General features: G+C 34.0%; 1 protein-coding gene across 4 annotated transcripts in view; it reads right to left on the reverse strand.

Moving 5' to 3' along the window:
• ECHDC1 (ethylmalonyl-CoA decarboxylase 1) overlaps nt 1-21,086 on the reverse strand; it is a 41,825-nt gene that overhangs the window by 5,496 nt on the left and 15,243 nt on the right. For 3 of the 4 annotated variants that reach the window (XM_063096651.1, XM_063096652.1, XM_063096650.1), the window contains exons 4-5: nt 11,488-11,540; nt 10,422-10,502 (exon numbers count right to left, since the gene is read on the reverse strand). In XM_063096651.1, coding sequence (XP_062952721.1) covers nt 10,422-10,502; nt 11,488-11,540 — 134 coding nt within the window. Of the gene's footprint in view, nt 1-10,421; nt 10,503-11,487; nt 11,541-20,934; nt 20,960-21,086 lie in introns of all 4 variants that reach the window. The other variant, XM_063096653.1, reaches the window with a different exon arrangement.

Genomic DNA, 21,086 nt, shown 5'->3' on the forward strand with positions numbered 1-21,086 from the left:
GTTGTTCGTGGTGGATCTACAGCCATGTAGGGTATAACATGGCAAATTGCTTAAGCGAGAGAGTGCTCCCTCACTCTCTTTGTAAAGGCATCAGAAACATGCCCATTACCACCCATTAAACTATCAACTTATTACTCAGTGAATGGATCAATCCATTCACTAAGACATGGCCCTCACAACCTAATCACCTCTTAAAGGCCCCACCTTTCAATTTCCATAATAGGATTTCCCACCTTCAACACTTACAGTGGAGGTTAATACATGAACCTTTGGGGGACACAATTCAACCCATAGCAGAAGTTTTTAATAAATGTTATATAAGAAAAGTAGTTTTAAAAAATATTTATTAAACAACGGTACTTCTAGCAAACTCTGTGAGAAAGGATGGAAACACATAAACACTTCGATTGGGAGACTGTACAGCTTTGATGTGAAGTGCATAGTCTCAGGAGCCAGACTGCTTGGCTTTGAATCATAGCATGGCCACTAGACTGGCTGCATACTACACCTCGTAAACTATAGCAAAGGAAAAATTCACATGGTATAAAGAGGATGAGGAGAATCATTTCCAGGTTTTAGGAAGTTACTTAACATCTTTGGGCCTCAGTTTGCTTGTCTATAAAATAGGTATAATGATAGTACTTATGCCATAGAATTGAATATTAAATGAGTTAATATATCACAGATACTTAGAACATATATACTCCACAATTCTTTTATAGGTAATCTCAGAGGGATTGTGTCTGTGTGTTTAAAAAAATCAATGTAAAATTATCTGCCTCAACAATATCTACAGTAGAACACAGTACTATTGATAATTTTATTTGGAAATATAGAAGTTGTCATATTTTGTAGCCTACCACACATTAAACTTTGTGTACTAGCTTTTATTATTATTCAGTTGACCATATTGATGGGTAGGCCAGGAAAATAACAGTGTTTTGGCTAGAGAGGTAATATAAAGTTGTTTCCTGGAATAAAATCACTCAATCTCTAACGTATTCAAACCAAAAGAGGTATAGTCACATTTTGAAACCCAGCTAATTATACTATACTATCCTTCCTCAATGTTGGTTATATAAATGGAGACTACAAAACAAATGCAATGTTTATACTTCCAAATAAAGGTAGAAATAATGTTGTGTTCTACTATAGATATGGCTAACACAGCAGATTTCAAACTGATTTATTTAAAAACAGACAGACACTTATCCCTCTAAGATTTCTTAAGGAAAAATTTTAAAAAATAAGTAACTGCATAAATAATTTAAAATTTCAAAGAAAGCAGTGATGTTACAAAATTAACTAACATGATGTCACAAATTTAAAGTCTGGAATCATTGATTTAAATAAACTTCAGTTTAGGGCTAGAAATGGCTAGTCCTTTTACATTGCATATTAACAACCAAAGACAACAGAGCAAACTATGCTGACATGGGGAAGTATGTTATACAAAATTATATAATTAGTAACAGCATCTCTGACCACAAATAATACTTTAAAATAATGCCTTGAACATAAATACTTATTTGTCTGCACACATGCTTGCCTGGCACCTTCTCTCTTATGCTTTCTAGCTCCTATCACATCACAAGACAAACTATGGAAAATACAATGGAAGAACCCAAGATTCTCCCTATAATCTCACCTTTCTGACTTTCAATTCTCAGATGATTGGCTTCATGAGGTTCCATTCATTTTATGCAAAGAGATTGCATGAGTAAGAAGGTGTATGGTTGAAATAGTGAAAATTTTAATTTTGTGTGTATGTGCGTGTGCACGCTTGGTGGTGGTAGAGTGGGAGAAAGGAGCTAACGGGAAAATGTTTTGTGATATTCAAGTCTGCTTTTAATATCCAGTTAGTAATCCTAGCATGATCAGAGGTCGACTTCCTTTCTTTTATTTTTTTTGGTGGCTGGATGGTATAGGGATCGAACCCTGGACCTTGGTGTTACCCATACCACACTCCAGCCAACTGAACTAATCAGCTAGCCCTGGATTTTCTTGATATCACAGGCTCTAAAATAAGAATTTCCAAGTAATGTGGTGGTAACTACAAAACAGTAACACGGGCAATGTGACTGCTTCCTGAGGTGGGCATCTCATATTCAAAGAACAGGCACTTCCAAGTCCACATGGAATTAGTTCTTTTGGGAATGTGGGGGGTGGTATGTGTACATGCATTTATTTGGGTTTGTGCAAGTGTGTGTATTATGCACATATTTTGCCTTTTATTTATTAAGCCATATTTTAAGAAAGGGGCCACCTACAGTAAGTTCCCTTGGGATAAGCATGTCTACAAGCTCTCTTTCTTTGTAATTTACTTTGAACTAATGTGTAGCAGCTGGAAACGCTAATACCTTGGGTAGAGTTATTTATATTCATGAAAACAATGTTAGAGATTGGAAATAAATTAGATAGGCAGGTTTTAAATTGCATAGTTGAGAATTTTATTTCACTAGGGAGATAGATGATTAAAAATGTTTTTCATCTGTATTAAAGGTTCAATACCCCAAAAGAAAAATGGGAAAAGGAAATGCAGACAATTCACACACACATATACACACAAATCAATGAGTATATGAAAATTTATGTCTTACCAAAAATCTCTAAAAATGCAAATTTAAATATAATTTGAAATATAATTTTTGAAAAATTATAATTTTGAAATATAATTTCAATTTTATAATTTCAAATTTATATTTCAATTTTAAATTGAAATATAATTTTTGGTTATCAGAATTAGAAAAAATCTTTTAAAAGATTACACTCATTATAAGAAAGGATACTCCCAAAGAGACACCCATTTACTGATGGTGGTAGTATAAATTGGTAGAATTTTTCCTGGAGGACAACCTGGCAATATGTGTCAAAAGCTGTGGACGTTTTCATATCCTTCGATTAAATACTTGTACTACTTACAGGACTTATTTTTAGAAATTAATCTCAAATATGGATAAAGCCTATGCATAAGGTAGTTATCAGAGCATTAATTAGAGAAAATGTAGAAACAGTAGGACAGAATAGACAATGTATCAGCAGACCCAACTACATGTGGAAAGGTAGGATATGATAAAGTGATATGTCAAATCACTAGAACACAGAAGACTTTTTTAAAAAATAGTATTGGAAGAAATAGACATTTGAAAAAAAAAATGTATGAGCGTACTTCAAAAAGTTCATGGAAAAATAGAAATAAAGGTATTATGAATCTTTCTATGAACTTTTTGAAGTACCCTCGGTAAGATCCATTAGTCAAACCATACATAAAAATAAGCTCAAAATGGATTAGATATATAAATGTAAAATGCAAAACTATACAATCACTACAAGAAAACGTGAATGAATTCCTGTATAACCTGGGTGTATGGAAAGGCTTAACTGTCACTCAAAATCCAGATGCAATTAAAAAAAAAAAAAAAGGATTGATAGATGTGACTACATTAAAAAAAAAATGTGAAGAAAGAAAGAAATTAAAACTGAACTAAATGAACCAAAGTATTTCAAATGAAATCATACCACAGAAGGGAAAACAGCAACAATAGTGAACTAATCCAAGTAACTACTGAACACAGTGCAGTCATGTATTGCTTTAGGGTCTGAGAAATGCATCATTAGGTGATTTTCCTGTTGTGGGAACATCATAGAGTGCACTTACACAAACCTAGATGTTGTAGCCTACTACACATATAAGCTATATAATATGACCTATGATCCCCAGGCTACAAACATGTTACTGTACTGAATGCTGTAGGCAATTGTAACACAATGGTAAGTATTTGTGTATCCAAACATATCTAAACATAGAAATTTTTCAGCTCCATTATAATTTCATGGCACCACTGTTTTACATGTGGTTTGCCATTGACCAAAACGTTATGTGGTGCATGACTGTATTATACTTTGATTATTTATTCTGAGTCTGGGAGAAAACAATATAAATATGTTGAAAAACAGCAAAATGTTAAGAATTGGTAGATATGAGGATGGTATAGAAAAATTCTTTGTATCATTCTTATACCTTTTCTGTAAGTTTGAAACTATTTCAAAAAAAATAAAATATACAATTTCAGTTTCTCTCTTGCACCAAATTCAACAGAAAAAACTAAATATTTAATATAAACATTAAATATATATAAAATATATATATTAAATATAATTAAATATAAACATTTAATTAAAATGTTTACATACTTTTGATTGCCAAAAGTTGACCCTAAAAGCCAAGCAGTCTGTTTGTCATTTCCTATTTTTCTAGAGTACTGAGAAATTTTTTTCTCCCCTTCCCCACATTTTTTAAGAATGACTGAAATTAGACAAAAAGTAGAATCAAGGAATAAGTGTTCTAAATACCTCCGAAAGTGCATTCTGGAATCTTGAGCTTGAAACCAATCTAAGAAACCATACTATAGTTATGTTTAAAATAATGTCTGTATTAGAGAAACCTCTTTTAAAATTAGGTATATATGGGAACTATTGCTAACATGTTTTAAAAAGTATCTAAAAAAGATAAAAATACAGTTAACAAAGTTAACTCAGAATAACAAAGTTACCACTTTTCACTGGTAATCATATAGGAATATAAAAGTTAGCAACAAATCTGGCAACTGTGTTCTCTATGCCAAGCCTGTATGTGCTAGGTAGAATGACCTTGAAAAGATGCCCATTCCCTAATCCCTGGAACCTGTGCATGTGTTGCCTTACATGGTCAAAGGGACTCTGCAGATGTAATTAAGGCTACATCCTTAAATAGGGAGATTATCTGAGTGGGCACAATCTAATCAAAATAACACTTAAAAGCAGAGAACTTTTCCCAGCTAGAGTCAGAGAAAAGCTGCTTGGGTAAATAGGAGAGATCCAAAGTGGCAGAGGGACTTGATCCATAACTGCTGGAGGGGGCCACCTGGGAAGCATAATAAGGAATGCAGGCAGCCTCTAGGAACAAAGACCCAACCCCAGCTGACAGCAAGAAAACAGGGACCTCAGTCCTACACGTGAATGAAACTGAATTCTCCCAGTTGTAGCCTTGATAAGCCTGGAAGTGGATCCTTCCCTGCAGTCTTCAGAGCTCAGTCCAACCGACACTTTGATTTTGGCCTGGTGAGACAAGGTTTACAGAAACCAGCAGAGCTCAGCCAGACTTTGGACTTACACATCTGTCAGACAATAAATAAAAGTTGTCTTATGCCACTAAATTCGTGGTAATGTTCTGGCAGCAATAGAAAACTTCTGTACATATAAATATTTTCTTAATTTATATTTCACTCTAAATATTTTTAATTTGCCAAGGCAGATCAAAAAATTGGAAGCAAATTATTTTATCACATGTGTAGCTTTTCATTTTCTCATATCAATTTTGTCACTAAAATGGAAACATAATGCTTGAAAGACTAGATTCTGAGCATTAAGGAATGCCAATTTATATTCATAAACTAGTCTGTTGCTTTAAAATATGCTTTTAAAAAGTCATTTTCCCTTGAAATGTTTTACATGAAAATTATAACTCAAATATAATGCAATTAATTATGAGGGTCTATATACGCCAAGTAGGCCTGATGTTCCCGACATGTATATTCATTACATCTACTATTGGCTGGTGCTTACAGGTTTCTTGGAGAAGTGGGCAATGCTAGAATGTTGTATGAGCTCATTTCTTTTGTATATTCTTATTAAGTGTATCTCCATCTGCTGAACTACTTTCCATCGGTAATGGAAGAGTGACATGGATGAAAATGTCAGTTGAGAGAATTCCAGGCAATTCTCCAAGGTAAGAAAATTAAACTAGCTAAAAAGGGCCAACATATATACTTAAAAAGGAATTTATCTTTAGCAGAATGCCATGAAAGCTTTTGGTGCTCTTTTGGAACAAGCAGATATTCTGTAGTTTGTCCAGTAGGCAATACTGTCTATTAGCCTCTAACTTTTAAGAACTCCATAGTTGCTTCTGGAATGTGAGTTTAAAAAGGGCTGAGTAGACTAGGCCAGTGCTTTTCAAACTTCTATAGTGAAGAATCAGGGTTTTTTTGTTTTTTTGTTTAATGGGGATTCTGATAACTTTATTTTTTTTTATTCCTATATTTATCATTTTACAATGTAATCATTTTTTGTGGCCCTTTACCAATTTCTCACTAACTCCCATCTGCCTCCCCCTTTCCCACCTCTGGTGGCCTCAGTAAAGATCAGTTCCTTCTTCGTGTTTTTTTTTTTTTTAATTGCTAATCAACTGTGGTATTGGTAATCAAAATTACCAGTAATTCTGTAAAACATAAAAATGTATCACTAGAAAAATGAAACAAAAAACCGAGACATAAAGTTTTGTGAATGTCTGGTGGTGTATGTTGGTTCTAAAAATATGTTTAATGAAGACACCATTTATAGAATAATTGGTCCACAAATGAATATGTATTCACTGGAAACTGTGAATACATGTGGTATATTACTGAATGTATCTGATAGACGGCAGTATCCTTAGACATTTGATAACAAATAAAATTATTTAATGAGGCTCTAGAACAGATTATAATTCTCTCATTTTAAAATTAATGTAACAAGGCAATTTAGCAGTATGAAAAGATTAAATAATTTCTGCTTATTCTTCCTGTGATTTTTGCCTTTTGTCCTAAGCCTAACTATGACCAAACACAGATGAGTAATGAATATGAAGACAATGCAAAAGTCTAATAGGATGAACACCAGACCCTATGTTAGAGAGTGTTCATTTTCTTCAAATGACATCTAAAAATTCTTAATTTGCATTTACTTTTGGGTAGCAAATTTTTAAGTGTAATAATACACACTTGCATATAGCTTAGAATTCTTTAAATACATTATATATTTAAATATATATTTTATATTTATATATCATACATAATTATATGTTTAAATTATATATTGAGTACCTGTTTTTCAGCATAAAGTGAGGAAAGTCTTTAATCCTTTCAATACACAGAGCATTTCCTATTTAGTTTAATATCACCCAAAAAACCAATGACTGTTTCCTCCTCACAGAATAAAACGTAGCAGCATCATAATGCAATCTGCACTGATGACAGCAGAGGGCGCTGTCATATGAAATGACCATTTTTCATTGTGAACAAGAATCCTGTTCAATTAGGAAGTACTAATTTTCTAGAATCTCTGTAAATTGTCTTATACACCAAAACTATTTAAAAATATTTATGTGAGTACAAAGTTACATATTTTAACTGATAAACTGAAAATTGAATGATAAATTATAAAAAGGAAGAAAAATATAATAATTCACTACTTTGCATTAATTAGCATACTGAATCTTCTCCATACTATTTCTATGTGAAGTTGAAAAAGAAAAAACATAGAATATATTTGTTGTAGAGTATTTAGCTTATAAAACTATAAAGGAAAGCAAGAAAGAAATTACCATAAAATTCAGGGTAACAGTTAACCCTTAGTGGAAGAGAGGGGGTTGTGACAGAGAAGGGGCAAGTGGGGGGCTTTGGGAGTGCTAGCAATGTTCCAATTCTTACCTGTATCATGGTTACATATGTTCCAATTTTGTAACAAATTATGAAACTGAACATTTATGTTTTTTATACACAAAACCAAAGTATTAGAAGGCCTTATTAGAATTGTACCAGTAGTCAGAAGAACTGTCTTAAGGCACAAAAGATTGTGATAAAATATTATGAATGTAGGAATATCTGTTTCAAAAAAGGGTTCTAAACCAAGGGTCCATGTAAGACATTTTATGTAAAGTTTTCTAATATAGAATTCCTAGCTTTCCTTATACTCTCAAAAAACTAGATCAGTGTGGGACTACCATCCAGATACAGTATTAATATGGGTACAGCTATTTTAGAAGTAATTAAGTTTCAAAACTATTCAAACAACATAAAATAAAGCATATCTAATACAAAAAGAGTAGAGTTTCTTGTTAGGGAAATAATTATCTTCACTCATGAAGTTAAAAATTCAAATATGCTTAAACCCAAATATTCTTTCTGATAAACATATAAATAAACAAAATGGCATTTCATTCTCATATCTTTATTTCTTTAAAAGATAAGTGATTGTTTAAAGCAAAAATATAATAATCGTGGAGTTTTAACATGTAGAAGCAATATGTCAATAATACACAAAAGACAGAGGGAAATAGAAGTATTTCAGAATGTCCTTATATTTTATGTGCAGTAGCATATGATTTGAAGGTAGACTGTGACAACTTTAAAATACATATTATTAACCCTAAACCAATTAGCAAAAAAAAAAAAAAAAAAATGTATGTACGTGGTACAGTCAACAGCAGAGGTAAAATGGAATCATAAAACTAATCTGAAATCAGACCAAAAGAAAGGGTAATAAGAAGGAACAAACAACAGATGGGACAAATAGAAAACAAATACCAAGATGGTAGATTTAAACCCAATCATATCAATAGTAACATCGACTATATATATGGTGCAAACACTCTAATTAAAAGGCAGAGATTGTCACTCTGGATAAAAAAGTAAGACCCTAATAAATGTTGTCTACTGGACTCTAAACAATGCAGACAGGTTAAAATGAAAGGACAGAAAAAGATATACCACAGAAATGTTACTCATAAGAAAGGTGGCATGACTATATTCATATCAGACAAAATAGATTCTTGATTGGATCCTGGACCAGGAAAAGGACATTAGTATGATAACTGAAAAAAATTAAGTGAGGTCTGTAGATTAAAGTTAGTTAAAATTATTATTAGTTAAAAGTATTATATCAATGTTGATTGGTTTTGTAATTGTACTGTGACTATATTAACATTTGGGAAAACAAAATGAAAGGGAATTATATGTATGATCTTTCCAAGTTTTTCATAAGTCTGCAATATTTCACAAGGAGAACCTAAAAACATTTTAAAAATTGAAAATTTCTGCTCTTCAAAAGACACTAATAAGAAAATGAAAAAGCAAGCCATAGGCTGGGAGAAAATATATTGTCACAATATTTATATGTAACAAAATAGGTACTATATTTGACTTATATAGAGGACTTTTATCCAGAATACATAAAGAACTCCTAGAATTCAATAATAAGTGAACATCCCAAATGAAAAGAGAATGAGTATAAAAACATGCCAGAATGTTACCACATTGGCATTTCTGTAAAAGAGAGTAGAATAAGGTAATCTTAAAACTCTAAGCAAAAATATTATGTGTACATTGATGTATACTTTAGGTTAAGCATTATGATAAAACCTATATATTTATTATCTCATTTAAATCTATCTATAAATATTTAAGGGCAATACTTCCATTTTATAGATAAAGAAAAAAAGGCATAGAGAGGTAAAATAGTTACTTCCTTAAAGCCAAATAGATAAAAGTAGCAAATTGGGATTGAACCTATCTGCCACCAGATGTATAAAATGTATAAACCCCTACCTAGTAAGACTGACAGAGAGGGAGAGGGAAGGAAAGGAGGGGCAGGGGAGGACAGAGATAGGCAGAGGGAAAGGAGGAGGAGGGGGGAGAGAGGGAGAGAGAGAGAGAGAGAACAAATTCTAAATTTGAGAAATGAAAAGAATATTATCACAGATCCTAAAGATATTAGAAAGTAATAAAAGAATATTATGAACTACTTTATTCCACTACATTTGCAAATTTATACAAAAAAGATGAATTCTTAAATTTACCAGAACATACACAAGAAATAGACTCTGGTTGGTCTTTACCGTTTTGCCATTTTCCCTCCAATTATGCTATTTGTAGTGTATTACCTTTTGCATTATAAAGAAGCTCAAGTGTGTAAGCCAGTGCAGATTGCAGATCACTGTACTGGTTTTCTTATAGCTGTGCTACTAAGTCTTGGGAATGGTGCTGAGAAAGCAGTTTCAAGCACATGTAAAGCATTAGATTCTGCAAAATGTCATTCCTATATAGTATAGCAATAAAACACTGAAAATAATTCTAGGGACTAAAGAGTTGGTCCCAAATAACTTTCTCAAACTTGATTCCCTTGACTGCTCAAAAGCTCCACAAAGTTGCTATAAGTCACAGTAGAGTGAATATATGAAATGGATCTCAGGAAAGCTCTTTTTATTGGTAAGAGGACAGCTACAGCAGTCTCTCTTTCTCCATTCTCTTTTCCCTTTTTTCAGTTGTTTACTTTCCTTTGCATTATTCTTTTAGATTTTAAAGTTTCACATATTTCTTTAGGTTTCCTCCACAGAGGCTTTGCTACTATGGATTTGATTTATTCAAAAAATCATTGTGTTTTGTTATTTTTTTTGAAATGCATAATAATTATACTAGACTAAAATTATTTTAATGACTGATGAAAAGAAGATATATACTAATTGATTATTCTGTTTAAGTATACATAACATATTGATATTAAGACAAAAAATAAATTTGAGCATGTTAATTATATTTGTGCAAGAAGTAATGCAATTTTCATCCTACCTGAAATCACATGCTGTAGTAAATTCTGCTCCTCCACCCAATGCTCGCCCCTGAACCAGGGCAACACTTATTAAAGGAAGTCTGTATATTGAAGGAAAAAATGGATGTTAACATTTTTAATTTCAATATTAACTTACAAATGTTATTTTTAAAAAATCTTAAAATGCAATGGAAACAAAATTACTGCACTGTGTTAATAATAACATGCACAAAAGGTTAGTGGAACCTGTGCACCATACTAAGAAAAACAGTATGATACTAAAGCTAATTTATACTAAATGCCATGTAAGTTTATCAAAACACCTCCCTAAATCATCATATATTTTTAAACTGTAGCCATATTGTAACTTTCTTCCAAATAAATGGATGCTTTTGTATAATTTATCGCTCCTGGAACTTCTCAGCAGCTGGCAATAGGGAATAATTCAATGGGATATTGTCTTAGTCCACTTTTATTGCTACCAGGTTAAAGGTGGGAAAATTAAGGCTGTATCCAATGGGAAGAAATGTGATACAGGAGAGAGCTCCAAAGCAGTGTTATGAAGGTTCCTATCAAAAATTTTCTCATTACTGCCTGAAATGATCCACAGACTAATCCTATAAAAGGCATGATTTTGTGGTAAAAATAATCTTGTATCTTTTCTGTTTGCAAAGCCCACCTTGCAAAGTGTGCAAATACTATAAGGTAAATCTAAAATGTTTTCAGAGTGTCAATTTTTTTGTAAGTTCTAACCAAAATGCAAAGCTACAGGTCTAAAGTAATTGAAACTTTCTTACACACCACTCCCATGTCTATTGCTTACTATAACAAGTCATACACACTCTCTAAGGAAAGGGCTATGTGTTAAATTCCTTTTATCCCTCATTTCTCTTCTTAAAATACTTGTGTTTACTTCACTAACATTAAATTAAAGGACCATCCTGATGGCACGAAGAAATAGTTCACCATTAGATTAAATGTAATTTGAAAATCAGCTATTATTTTTTAACTGGTGCAAATAATGAAATAATAAAGGACCATTTTTGGTCTTGTAGAAATCATATTTTAAAAAGAAAGATACATTACCTCATAAATCTCGTTAAGGTGTTTTGCATGAACATACATAAGGCCATTCCATCCTTTAAATAAAATAAGCACAAACATAAAGTTATAACACAAATATATTACATAAGAAATTTTTTAAAAATTCAGGTTGTAGATAGTAATGAAAACAAAAATATTTCTAACTTTTTATTTAAGTTTATTTATTATTATTATTTTGCATTCTATGATGTTACAGAGCAGTTGGGGGAAGGTGAAAAAGGGAAAGGGGAAGTTGATAGTGTGGGAGAAGGAGGGAGGAGGGGTGGGGTTGAGGCCTGTGGCAGCCCCCTCATTCCTCCATGGTAGACCAGGGGGCTTCCAGCGGAGTCTTGGTCATTGCGGGACTGGGTGCAGATGTCAGTGGGGTGTGGCTGATGCCCTTGCCCCCTCATCACCCCAGCTCAGGAGCCTGGGGTGCTTCCTACAGTGGCTTGGTGGTCGTCACTGGGCTGGTTGCAGGTGTTGGGGGCGTGGCTGAGGCCCCCAGCCCTCCATACTCCCTGGCTTGGCAGTTCAGGGGAATTCTGGTCCTTCTAGGTTTTATAGGTGTTCTTTGGTGATGTGAGACCTTTACTAGTCAATATCAAACTTTGTCTCTGGTTGTGGGTATTTTGTTTTTTCTTCCAGTTCTGTGTTGGATTATTTGCTGTTCCTACCACTTAAACTTTGCACTGGAACTAATTAGTTGTCCTTTGCTTACTTCTAAAATGGGGGAACTTTCTGGGGGACCAGTACTTGAGCCCTGTGGTTGAACTAAATTGCTGCTTTGCTGCTGATTCCCTAGGGAAGGCTTTTTGTTAAGCTCAAGTATTAATGGTTGACTTTATAGTACTTCCTGCTCTCGTGAGATCTAGTACACCTGGGTTGTGTAGAAACTCTGGTCTGGGCCTGAGTCTTTTCAGCAAACTGCACCCCTGCAGTTCTGTATTCCTGACCAGTCTCCACTGAGTGGGCCTGTGCTGACTGGGGGACAGGACAGCTGTCCTTGCTGTGCCCCAGTGCACAGACCATGTGCCAGTCCCTTGTGATGACTCACTGGCCTCTGAGTGGCTCCTTTTTTTCAGTTGTTGTGGCTCCTCGCTCTTATGTGGGTCCACGGGAACTGTTAGTCTTGCTGGCCTGGGGGCCACCAAGGCCCTCTCTTCTCCTGCTGCCTCCAAGCAACTTCATTCAAAGGGCACAGCTGCGGCTTCTGCCAGCTTCTGCTCTGTGCACTCACCAGCTCCGGCCTTGAAGCAGCTGGGGCCTGAAACGGATGGAGTTTTTTCTTTCTCTCATCGTGGATTCTCCTGTCTTCATGCACTCCATAGGTCTCTCCTCCTCTTCCCCTGAGCTCTAGTAGCCCCAACTTGGCTATTATTGCTTTTTATTTATTTATTTGACCAGTAAGGGGATCGCACCCCTTGGCACAGTGTGGTCTGCACCCTGCTCAGCCAGTGAGCGCACCGGCCATCCCCATATAGGATCCGAACCCACGGCCTCAGTGCCACCAGCACCATACTCTCCCAAGTAAGTTATGGGGCCAGCCCTGTTATTGCTTTTTAATTGTTGCAAATTGGTTGATTTGTGGGAGAGAGTGACACTGGAGACTGTTTACTCTGCCATCTTGACTGACCAGATTAACTTTTTATTTAAAAAAAGGTTTTTATTTAAAACTCTTTGATGTTGTCTGAAATGTAAATGATGCCATATTTGACTTTGTTGATATACTAGGGTTCTTTGAGCTCAGCTTTGTATGAGGTATTAGTAAAGACATGTATGAGAGTCAGATCACATACCTAGAACAGTATGAAGTTCAACTCAGGGTAATTTGGGAGTAAGAGGCATAAGATATACCCACCTAATATCCCTAAGAAGATAAACATATAAAAGGAGGGAAAAAAGGGAAAAGTTATATTATACTTTGCTTTTTATTTTTGTTCTTCTAAGCCTTTTATCTTGGTATCTCCACAAATCACAAATGCTTAAACAAAGTTCCTAAAAGTAGTCCAAACTCATTGCCTCTTCTCTTTTCACCTCACAGTTTCTTCAACCCAGTGTAATCCGGCTTTCAGGCTTCTTCCCAAAAGATTCTCCTCGAAGGTTTCTAAAATTCTCCTACTTTTTATTAAATTAAATGACTTTTCTATTCCCCATCTTCTCTTTCTCCATAACACCTTTCTTTGAGGAGTTTCTTCATTCTCATACTCTCTCCTAGTTTCCAGCAACATTTTACATTCCCAATTCTCTTCCTATTTCTTTGTTCTTTCCCAGTTTTTTACTTGGCTCTTCCTATTCAACTGATCCCCTAAATGCATGTATTTTTAAAAATCCAATTCATGATTCCCTTTCTCTTCTTTATTTACAATTTCTTCCTCGGAAGTTTCATTCACACCCATGATTCAATTATTATTTTTATGTAAATGCTAAAACTTACTAAACAGATCCACATTCTGCCAATACCTCAAACTCAGCATGGCAAAACCTTCTGGGAGTAAAAGAGCTGAGTTTGAATCTCAGCGCTGCCATTTTATAATACCAGGAATTTGAGTAAGTCATAACTATGACCTTCAGTTTCCCCATCCATAAGGAATAGAAAAAATTTGTTCTATTTGACTTAAGGGATGGTTGGAAAGATGAAAATGTACTAGTTACTCTGAATTCTGAGTTAGTGGTCCACAAGGCTCAGAACCTTCGTATTATCTTTGATGCTTCCATTTCACAATTCTCCCATGTTCAATTAGTTACCAAGTATGTCCCCTCGGTTCTTCCTTTGAAATATTTCCAATATCAATCCCTTCTTTTCCTATTTTCACTGCTCCTGCACTGATTCAGATCTGTGTTACTCATGCCTAGATTATTACAACAGTTTTGCTTCCTAACCGATACCTCTGTATCTCTTAAATATATCTTCCATCCTACTACCTAATAAACCTTCCTGTAGGATGATGATATCATATTGACAATAGAATAAAGCCTAAATTTCTTGGTAGGAACTGATTCCACCTGATTCCAAACTATCTTACAAACTTTATTGACTACCGTACCCCTCATCCAGGAATCCCACCTTCAGCCACAACAAACTGTTTGCTGTTCCTCTAACACCTTACACTTATTCTTGCTCCTGTGTCTGCTCACATCATTCCCACTATTTGGAATAGCCTGTCCTTGTCTCTACCTATTTCGAGAAATGTCAAGATCAAATAATATTCTCCCATCAAGATTTTCTAAATCCCACAGTAATAGTTTTCTCCTTTGTGTTTCCACTTTTATTTTTTGTACCTTTACTATAGTACGTATAGATTGTCGTGTATGAATTATGTGTTTAGATTTATTATTAGACACATTATCTATACAGGTTGAGGGTAGGGAACATAATAAGCCCTCGATAATCTTAACAGAGATACAAAACTGCAACCAGTATCAAGGTGATCTGATAATAATAATAAGTATTTTATGAAATGCTTGAGCAAACTGAGAGGAGAACCAAAGAAGAAAGAATTCATTTTAATTGGAGTTGTTGGGAAGGCTTGATAGAGAAGGGGACATGACATTTGCTAGATCTATACAAAAAGTTCCTTGAGGGTGAATGTATGCCTTCTTTATCCTCAGAATCTAGTAAAGTGTTTCGCATTTAGTAGGTGCTTATTGAAATTAATGCAATCAGATGAATTTTAGATGGAGAACTATATTAATTTATAAAACAAATGCAGTCAAGAAAAGGCAAAAGCCAATGTGGTAGGAATTTCCTAATCCAAAGTCTTTATCAGAAAGTTCAGTCTATATCACTAAGTGGAGAGGAAATTAATAGAAGCACAAGAGCTAAAAAGCTTTAAAAGTAGACCGATTTACATTCTGTTTAAAAACCTTGTCAATAGAGCCTGTTATATTATCTACATAAAGTAACTTTAACAGGCCTATTTTGTCTTGTTAGATTTTGATTACTTAAAATTATGACAGAAGTATTGTTAGAAATAAAGGAGAAGCAGGTATTAGACTGCATACTATATAATTTTCATTCAAAAAGTAAAAGTCAAACTAAGGATGTTTAGAAGTAGTATGAAATAATGGTGAGGAGCACAGACTCTAGAGCCAACTGCCCAGGTCTGAATTTGGGTTCTACCACTTTCTAGTTGGTTTGACCTTGCTCAAGTTACTTAGCCTCTCTGTCTCTCAATATTCTCATCTGTAAAATGGTACTTATTTCATTGAGGGGGTTGTTTACGATTAAATGAGTTATGGAACATAAAGAGGTTAGAACACTGCCTGACATATGGTAAAAAAACAAAAACGTTATCTGTCATCGTTATTATTAATAACACTAATAGTACTGGTAATCATAAAATGAGTATGTGTTGGCTTTAAATGTATCATAAACTAGAAATTAAATACTGGCCAACATGATCTAGGGAGTAGAAAGACTTAAGTAAATTCATCCCCAAAGCTGTTGAACCAACAATGGTTAAATGCTTAATCATCTCACTGGGCTGAAGGAAGAAAACAAGTCAATAAGAGATCAACCCCCCACCTGTGATAGAATAAGTTAGGGGTAAGGAACCAATGAAAAGCTAGACCTGCTCTAATGCATGAATGCTAGAAGCTGAGGGCTGCCACAGACAGTGATATTCTCACTCTATCTGGATGACACCCTGAGCTCCAACTCTACTTCTCTAGCTCTTCCCAGTATTAACAAAGATAAGCACAATGCTCAGTAAAAGTGCCAAGAGGAACAATTAATATCATATTTATTCTAAGCCACATATATGAGTGGAAAAATACCCAGCTTGTAAAAGTATCTTATCCTAGGACCATAATTGAGCCTCTTTTAAGTATTTGTTGTATGGATTTATGAATTTCCTCAAAATACTTGGAAGGATTTAGAGAAAATTAAAATAGCTTCCCTATAAATTAGTAAGGCTAAAACTGAACTGTACAATAGTAGTAGCAAACACAAGAACTTTGGGGTCACTAGAAATCTAAGCAACAGAGAACTAAGGAGCAATAGATTTGCAGGAAAGTAATGAGAGGTCAGGGGGTAAAGGAGGACATTACCTTCAAATTAGATTGAGAGTATAAGGGTTTCTAAAATGCCAGGCTTTTCCTTGATGCATTATACACACTCATTGGAGAGTAAGCAGGTTTTTATTTCCCCACATCCTAATACTTACAATTGGACTTTTGATTACTACTTCCCTCTGAAAAGAGACTTCTTGTATCTACAGAACATCTGTGGTATCAAATCCAAATCTTATAATTGGTTAATATTTACATAAGATTTTTTTCTATTTTATTCTTTTCTCCTTCCCATAACTTTTCAGGGCTAATCATTTTGTTATGCTAGTCCATCTCCTGGCTTCTACCTCCACAGCCAAGAATTAACTACCTAAAAGGGACAGTTGGAGCTCTTTTCCTGCTCATTAAACAAAAGATGCCAAAATAAAACCAACTTCTTAAGGGATGAGTTACACTTAAAATTTTTTAAAGTGATAAATTTAAAATTTTGATAGTTTTTGATGCTGTTACAGATACATGAGGGTTTTTGTTTGTTTGTTTTTAACAGGCTGGGCATTGCTCCACACAGGATAAATGTTGCTTAAAGTAAGTATGATGTTAAAAGTTCCTTTTGGTACTTTGGCTGAGCATTGTGCTTATCTTTGTTAATACCGGGAAGAACTAGAGAAATAGGGTGAGATCCCAGAGTATCATCCAGACAGGATGAGAATATCACTGTCTGCAGCAGCTCTCAAAACCTTTTTAGCACTTCCTAGCTTCCAGCATTCATACATTAGAGCAGGTCTAGCTTTTCAATAGTCCCTTACCCTTAACTTACTCTATCACAGGTGGGGGTTGATCTCTTATTAGTTTGTTTTCTTCCTTCAACCCAGTGAGAAGACTGGGCTTTTGTTTATGTTTGGCAATCTTCACTAATAAAAAGTTTTTTAAACTTTGAAAAAATACAGTGGGAAAAACAATCATATTTTATTTTAAAAAGCCATTTAATAAACACTTTCAAGCATTTTATTATAATTGGAAGAGAATGTAATTCAATTACTAAAAGCATCATACATTCCAGTTATCTCATTGTCCTCAGAAAAGCAAATTCACCAAATAAGCTGTTGTTAGTGATGCATCTGTAACAACAAAGAGTAAGTTGGGTAAAGAAGAGCCTCACTGAATGGAAATCATCAAGTCGAAGGTATACCTGTTCCCCAATGTTCATCGCAGCACTCTTTACAATAGCCAAGAGTTGGAACCAGCCCAAATGCCCATCATCAGATGAGTGGATACGGAAAATGTGGTACATCTACACAATGGAATACTACTCAGCTATAAAAACGAATGAAATACTGCCATTTGCAACAACATGGATGGACCTTGAGAGAATTATATTAAGTGAAACAAGTCAGGCACAGAAAGAGAAATACCACATGTTCTCACTTATTGGAGGGAGCTAAAAATTAATATATAAATTCACACACACACATACACACATACACACACAAACCGGGGGGGGGGGGGGGAAGAAGATATAACAACCACAATTATTTGAAGTTGATACAACAAACAAACAGAAAGGACATTGTTGGGGGGGAGGGGGGGAGGGAGAAGGGAGGGAGGTTTTGGTGATGGGGAGCATTAATCAGCTACAATGTATATCGACAAAATAAAATTAAAAAAAATAAATAAATAAAAATAAAAAAAAAATAAATAAAATAAAATAAAATAAAATAAAATAAAAAAAAAAAAATAAAATAAAAAAAAAAAAAAAATAAAAAAAAAAAAAAAAAAAAAAGAAGAGCCTCATTGAGAAGAAAACTGTTTACAACTTAAAGTTATGTTGAGAGTCTCAGAATGTCTCAGCTGTGAGGGGCAGATGTATACATATGCGGCTGCAACTCATGTACATGCATGAGCCTCAAATGTCTCAAGTCCTTTTAGATTTCAGTTTTACACATATTTTCAGTTACTTCTCAAGTATATACTGATATATTCTACATGAAAAATGGAAACAGTTATCAAGAACTTCACATATACTGTTTCTTTAAAATCATCATTTGAACGCTGGTCAGTTAGCTCAGTTGGTTAGAGTTCAGTGCTCTAACACTGAGGTCAAAGGTTACAATCCTGGTACCGGCCAGCTGCCAAGAAAAAAACAGACAAAAAAAATAAAGTCATCATGGGACAAATATACCCCATACTTTATACATATTACTGTGTTTCTTAATATTATACATAAGGAGAATTTATTCAAATTGTTTATTTTTATGCTATATATTTCCTATACTATGACTAGGGAGATTTCATGAAAGTACAATAAAGGATTCACCTACCCTGGGAAATGCTTTAAATAAAATAAGTTATTTAAACTCCAACTGAGGTTCTAAGCATACTCATTGTAAAGCAGACTCACAATTCCACATTTCTTGATTAAACTAGCAGAAATATATAGCAACAAGTGATGGACACTTGTGATGACTTTTAAAGCATCAGGGCCATACCACCTTAGTACTTAGCTGTTGATCAAAAGATTTACTGCAGGCATTGAAGAGCAGATTACTTGGAGAATGTCTATACTAGAAAGAATCAACTTTACTAAGTGATCCCTTACTTGAATAAAAACTCCCTCTATACATGCTTCCCTACATGACTTATATCAGACCAACAATGTATACATGAAACAATTAGCATGTATTCACTTCTAGCTTTTACATATATAGGAAAAGAAGTCTGGTCACATGATCTCGAAGACAGAAACAACCTTCTAACTAGAAGAAAATAAGTAAATAAAATAACCATTCAACTTTCAAAGATGTTTTCCTACTCAACTTAGATCAGATCCACAATTATCTAATTTCATCTTCACAGTTTCTTTCATGAACTACATAAGGTGACTAGTAATACAAACCATTCCAGAGATGAAAAAAATTTGTGTATATATACATATATATATACACACACACAAATGACTTGCAGGTCACATAGCTAATTATCAGTAGAGCTTGGGAAATAATCCATATGTTCAAATTTCCAGCTTAGTGCTCTAACCATTCTGATGCATTACAAACTTAAGTCTAGTAGTGGGGCTACAAATTATGTATTATCTCATGGGTAATGTTTATTAATATCTCAAAACTTTTAAAATAAAATAGCTACCTTTTTCAGACACAGTGTTAGTAGGTATTTTATATATAGTATCTTGAATCCTCACAATAGCTCTGTGAAATATATATTATAATCCTCACTTACAGATTAAGAAAATAAGACTTAAAAAGATTAAGTGATTTACCCAATCACTTGCTCAGGAAGTGTTAAAACCAGCATTCAAATCCAAGTCTATCAAAGTCAGTGCTATGATTTACCAAAAGAGAAATTTTCCCTCACATATTTATTAGAAATCATATACTACATACAGTGGTATAAGACTTGTAGATCATCATTAAAACTTTATTACCTATATACAGCCCACATCTATAATTAAACGGCAACAAATACTACTTACTTTTTTCTATTTTCATTTCCTTCCTCCTTCCTTTTCTCCTTTTTCTTCTTCTTTTTTTTTTTTTTTTTTTTTTTGGCCTAGGGGATGTGAGTTTGTGGCTGAATTCAACAAAAACAGGTTTCTTGGAGGAATAATAGTGGAAGATGATTTGAATTCCTACTTTATCAGAGTAATTCAAAAGCTACTTTTTAGAAATTGTTTAGTATTTGTTGAAGTTTACTACATGCCAAAACTGTGTCAGATGCTTTATATATATATCTCACGTAAAACTCCTTATCATGAAATGCTAAGGGACTTTCACTTAAAGGAATTCAAATTCCTTATTTTAATGATGACCCTTGGACATTGCTAATCTTCCTGTCCTTCCTTTTTTCAGCCCTTCACACTACTGAAAAACAAACAACAATAAAAGGAGTATTTACATGACTTCTAGAGGAAAGGTGATGATCTTGAATTCCATCTATCATTTTAATATTACCAATTTATATTATGTATTTAAAATCTTACAATAGCTCTTTCTGGTTTACAAAGCACTTTAGTATATATTAGCTAACTCAATTCTCAAAAAGGCTGTGATATACGTTTTACTACTCCCAAGGAGCTAAAACTAAGAGGAACTTTCTCATTTTGTAAAGTGGCAGATCTGTGTCTAAATCCTACTTCTCATTCTGGATTCAGAGCTTTCTTTATCTTGTTATGGTTATGGGTAGGCTCAGCTAACCCAGGAATGTGCTAATATCAGTGTACCTGAAAAAGAGAAAGACCCAACACCCAGATCTTAGTTTCAAAACCATTCTCCATAACCAGGATTCCTTGGAAAAATCACTGATTCTAGGATTGGAGCAGGGAAAATAAAAGATTAGCCTGGAGTATCTTATAGTACCACACAGTATGGGATTGCTCAAAAAACCAAAAAGACAAGGGTGTGTCAAAGAGAGACAGGAACTAACCTGACAGGGTTCCCAATAGCCAAAGCTAGAAGAAATTGAGCATAAAATTAATAATGATATAAAACAAATATCCATGTATACATGCTATTATAAATAAAGGATTGAATAAATAAATAAATATATGAATAAATGCAGACAACACAAATCCTCAA

Source organism: Cynocephalus volans, chromosome 5 (genome assembly GCF_027409185.1).
Source record: "Cynocephalus volans isolate mCynVol1 chromosome 5, mCynVol1.pri, whole genome shotgun sequence".
Classification (NCBI taxonomy): Eukaryota; Metazoa; Chordata; class Mammalia; order Dermoptera; family Cynocephalidae; genus Cynocephalus; species Cynocephalus volans.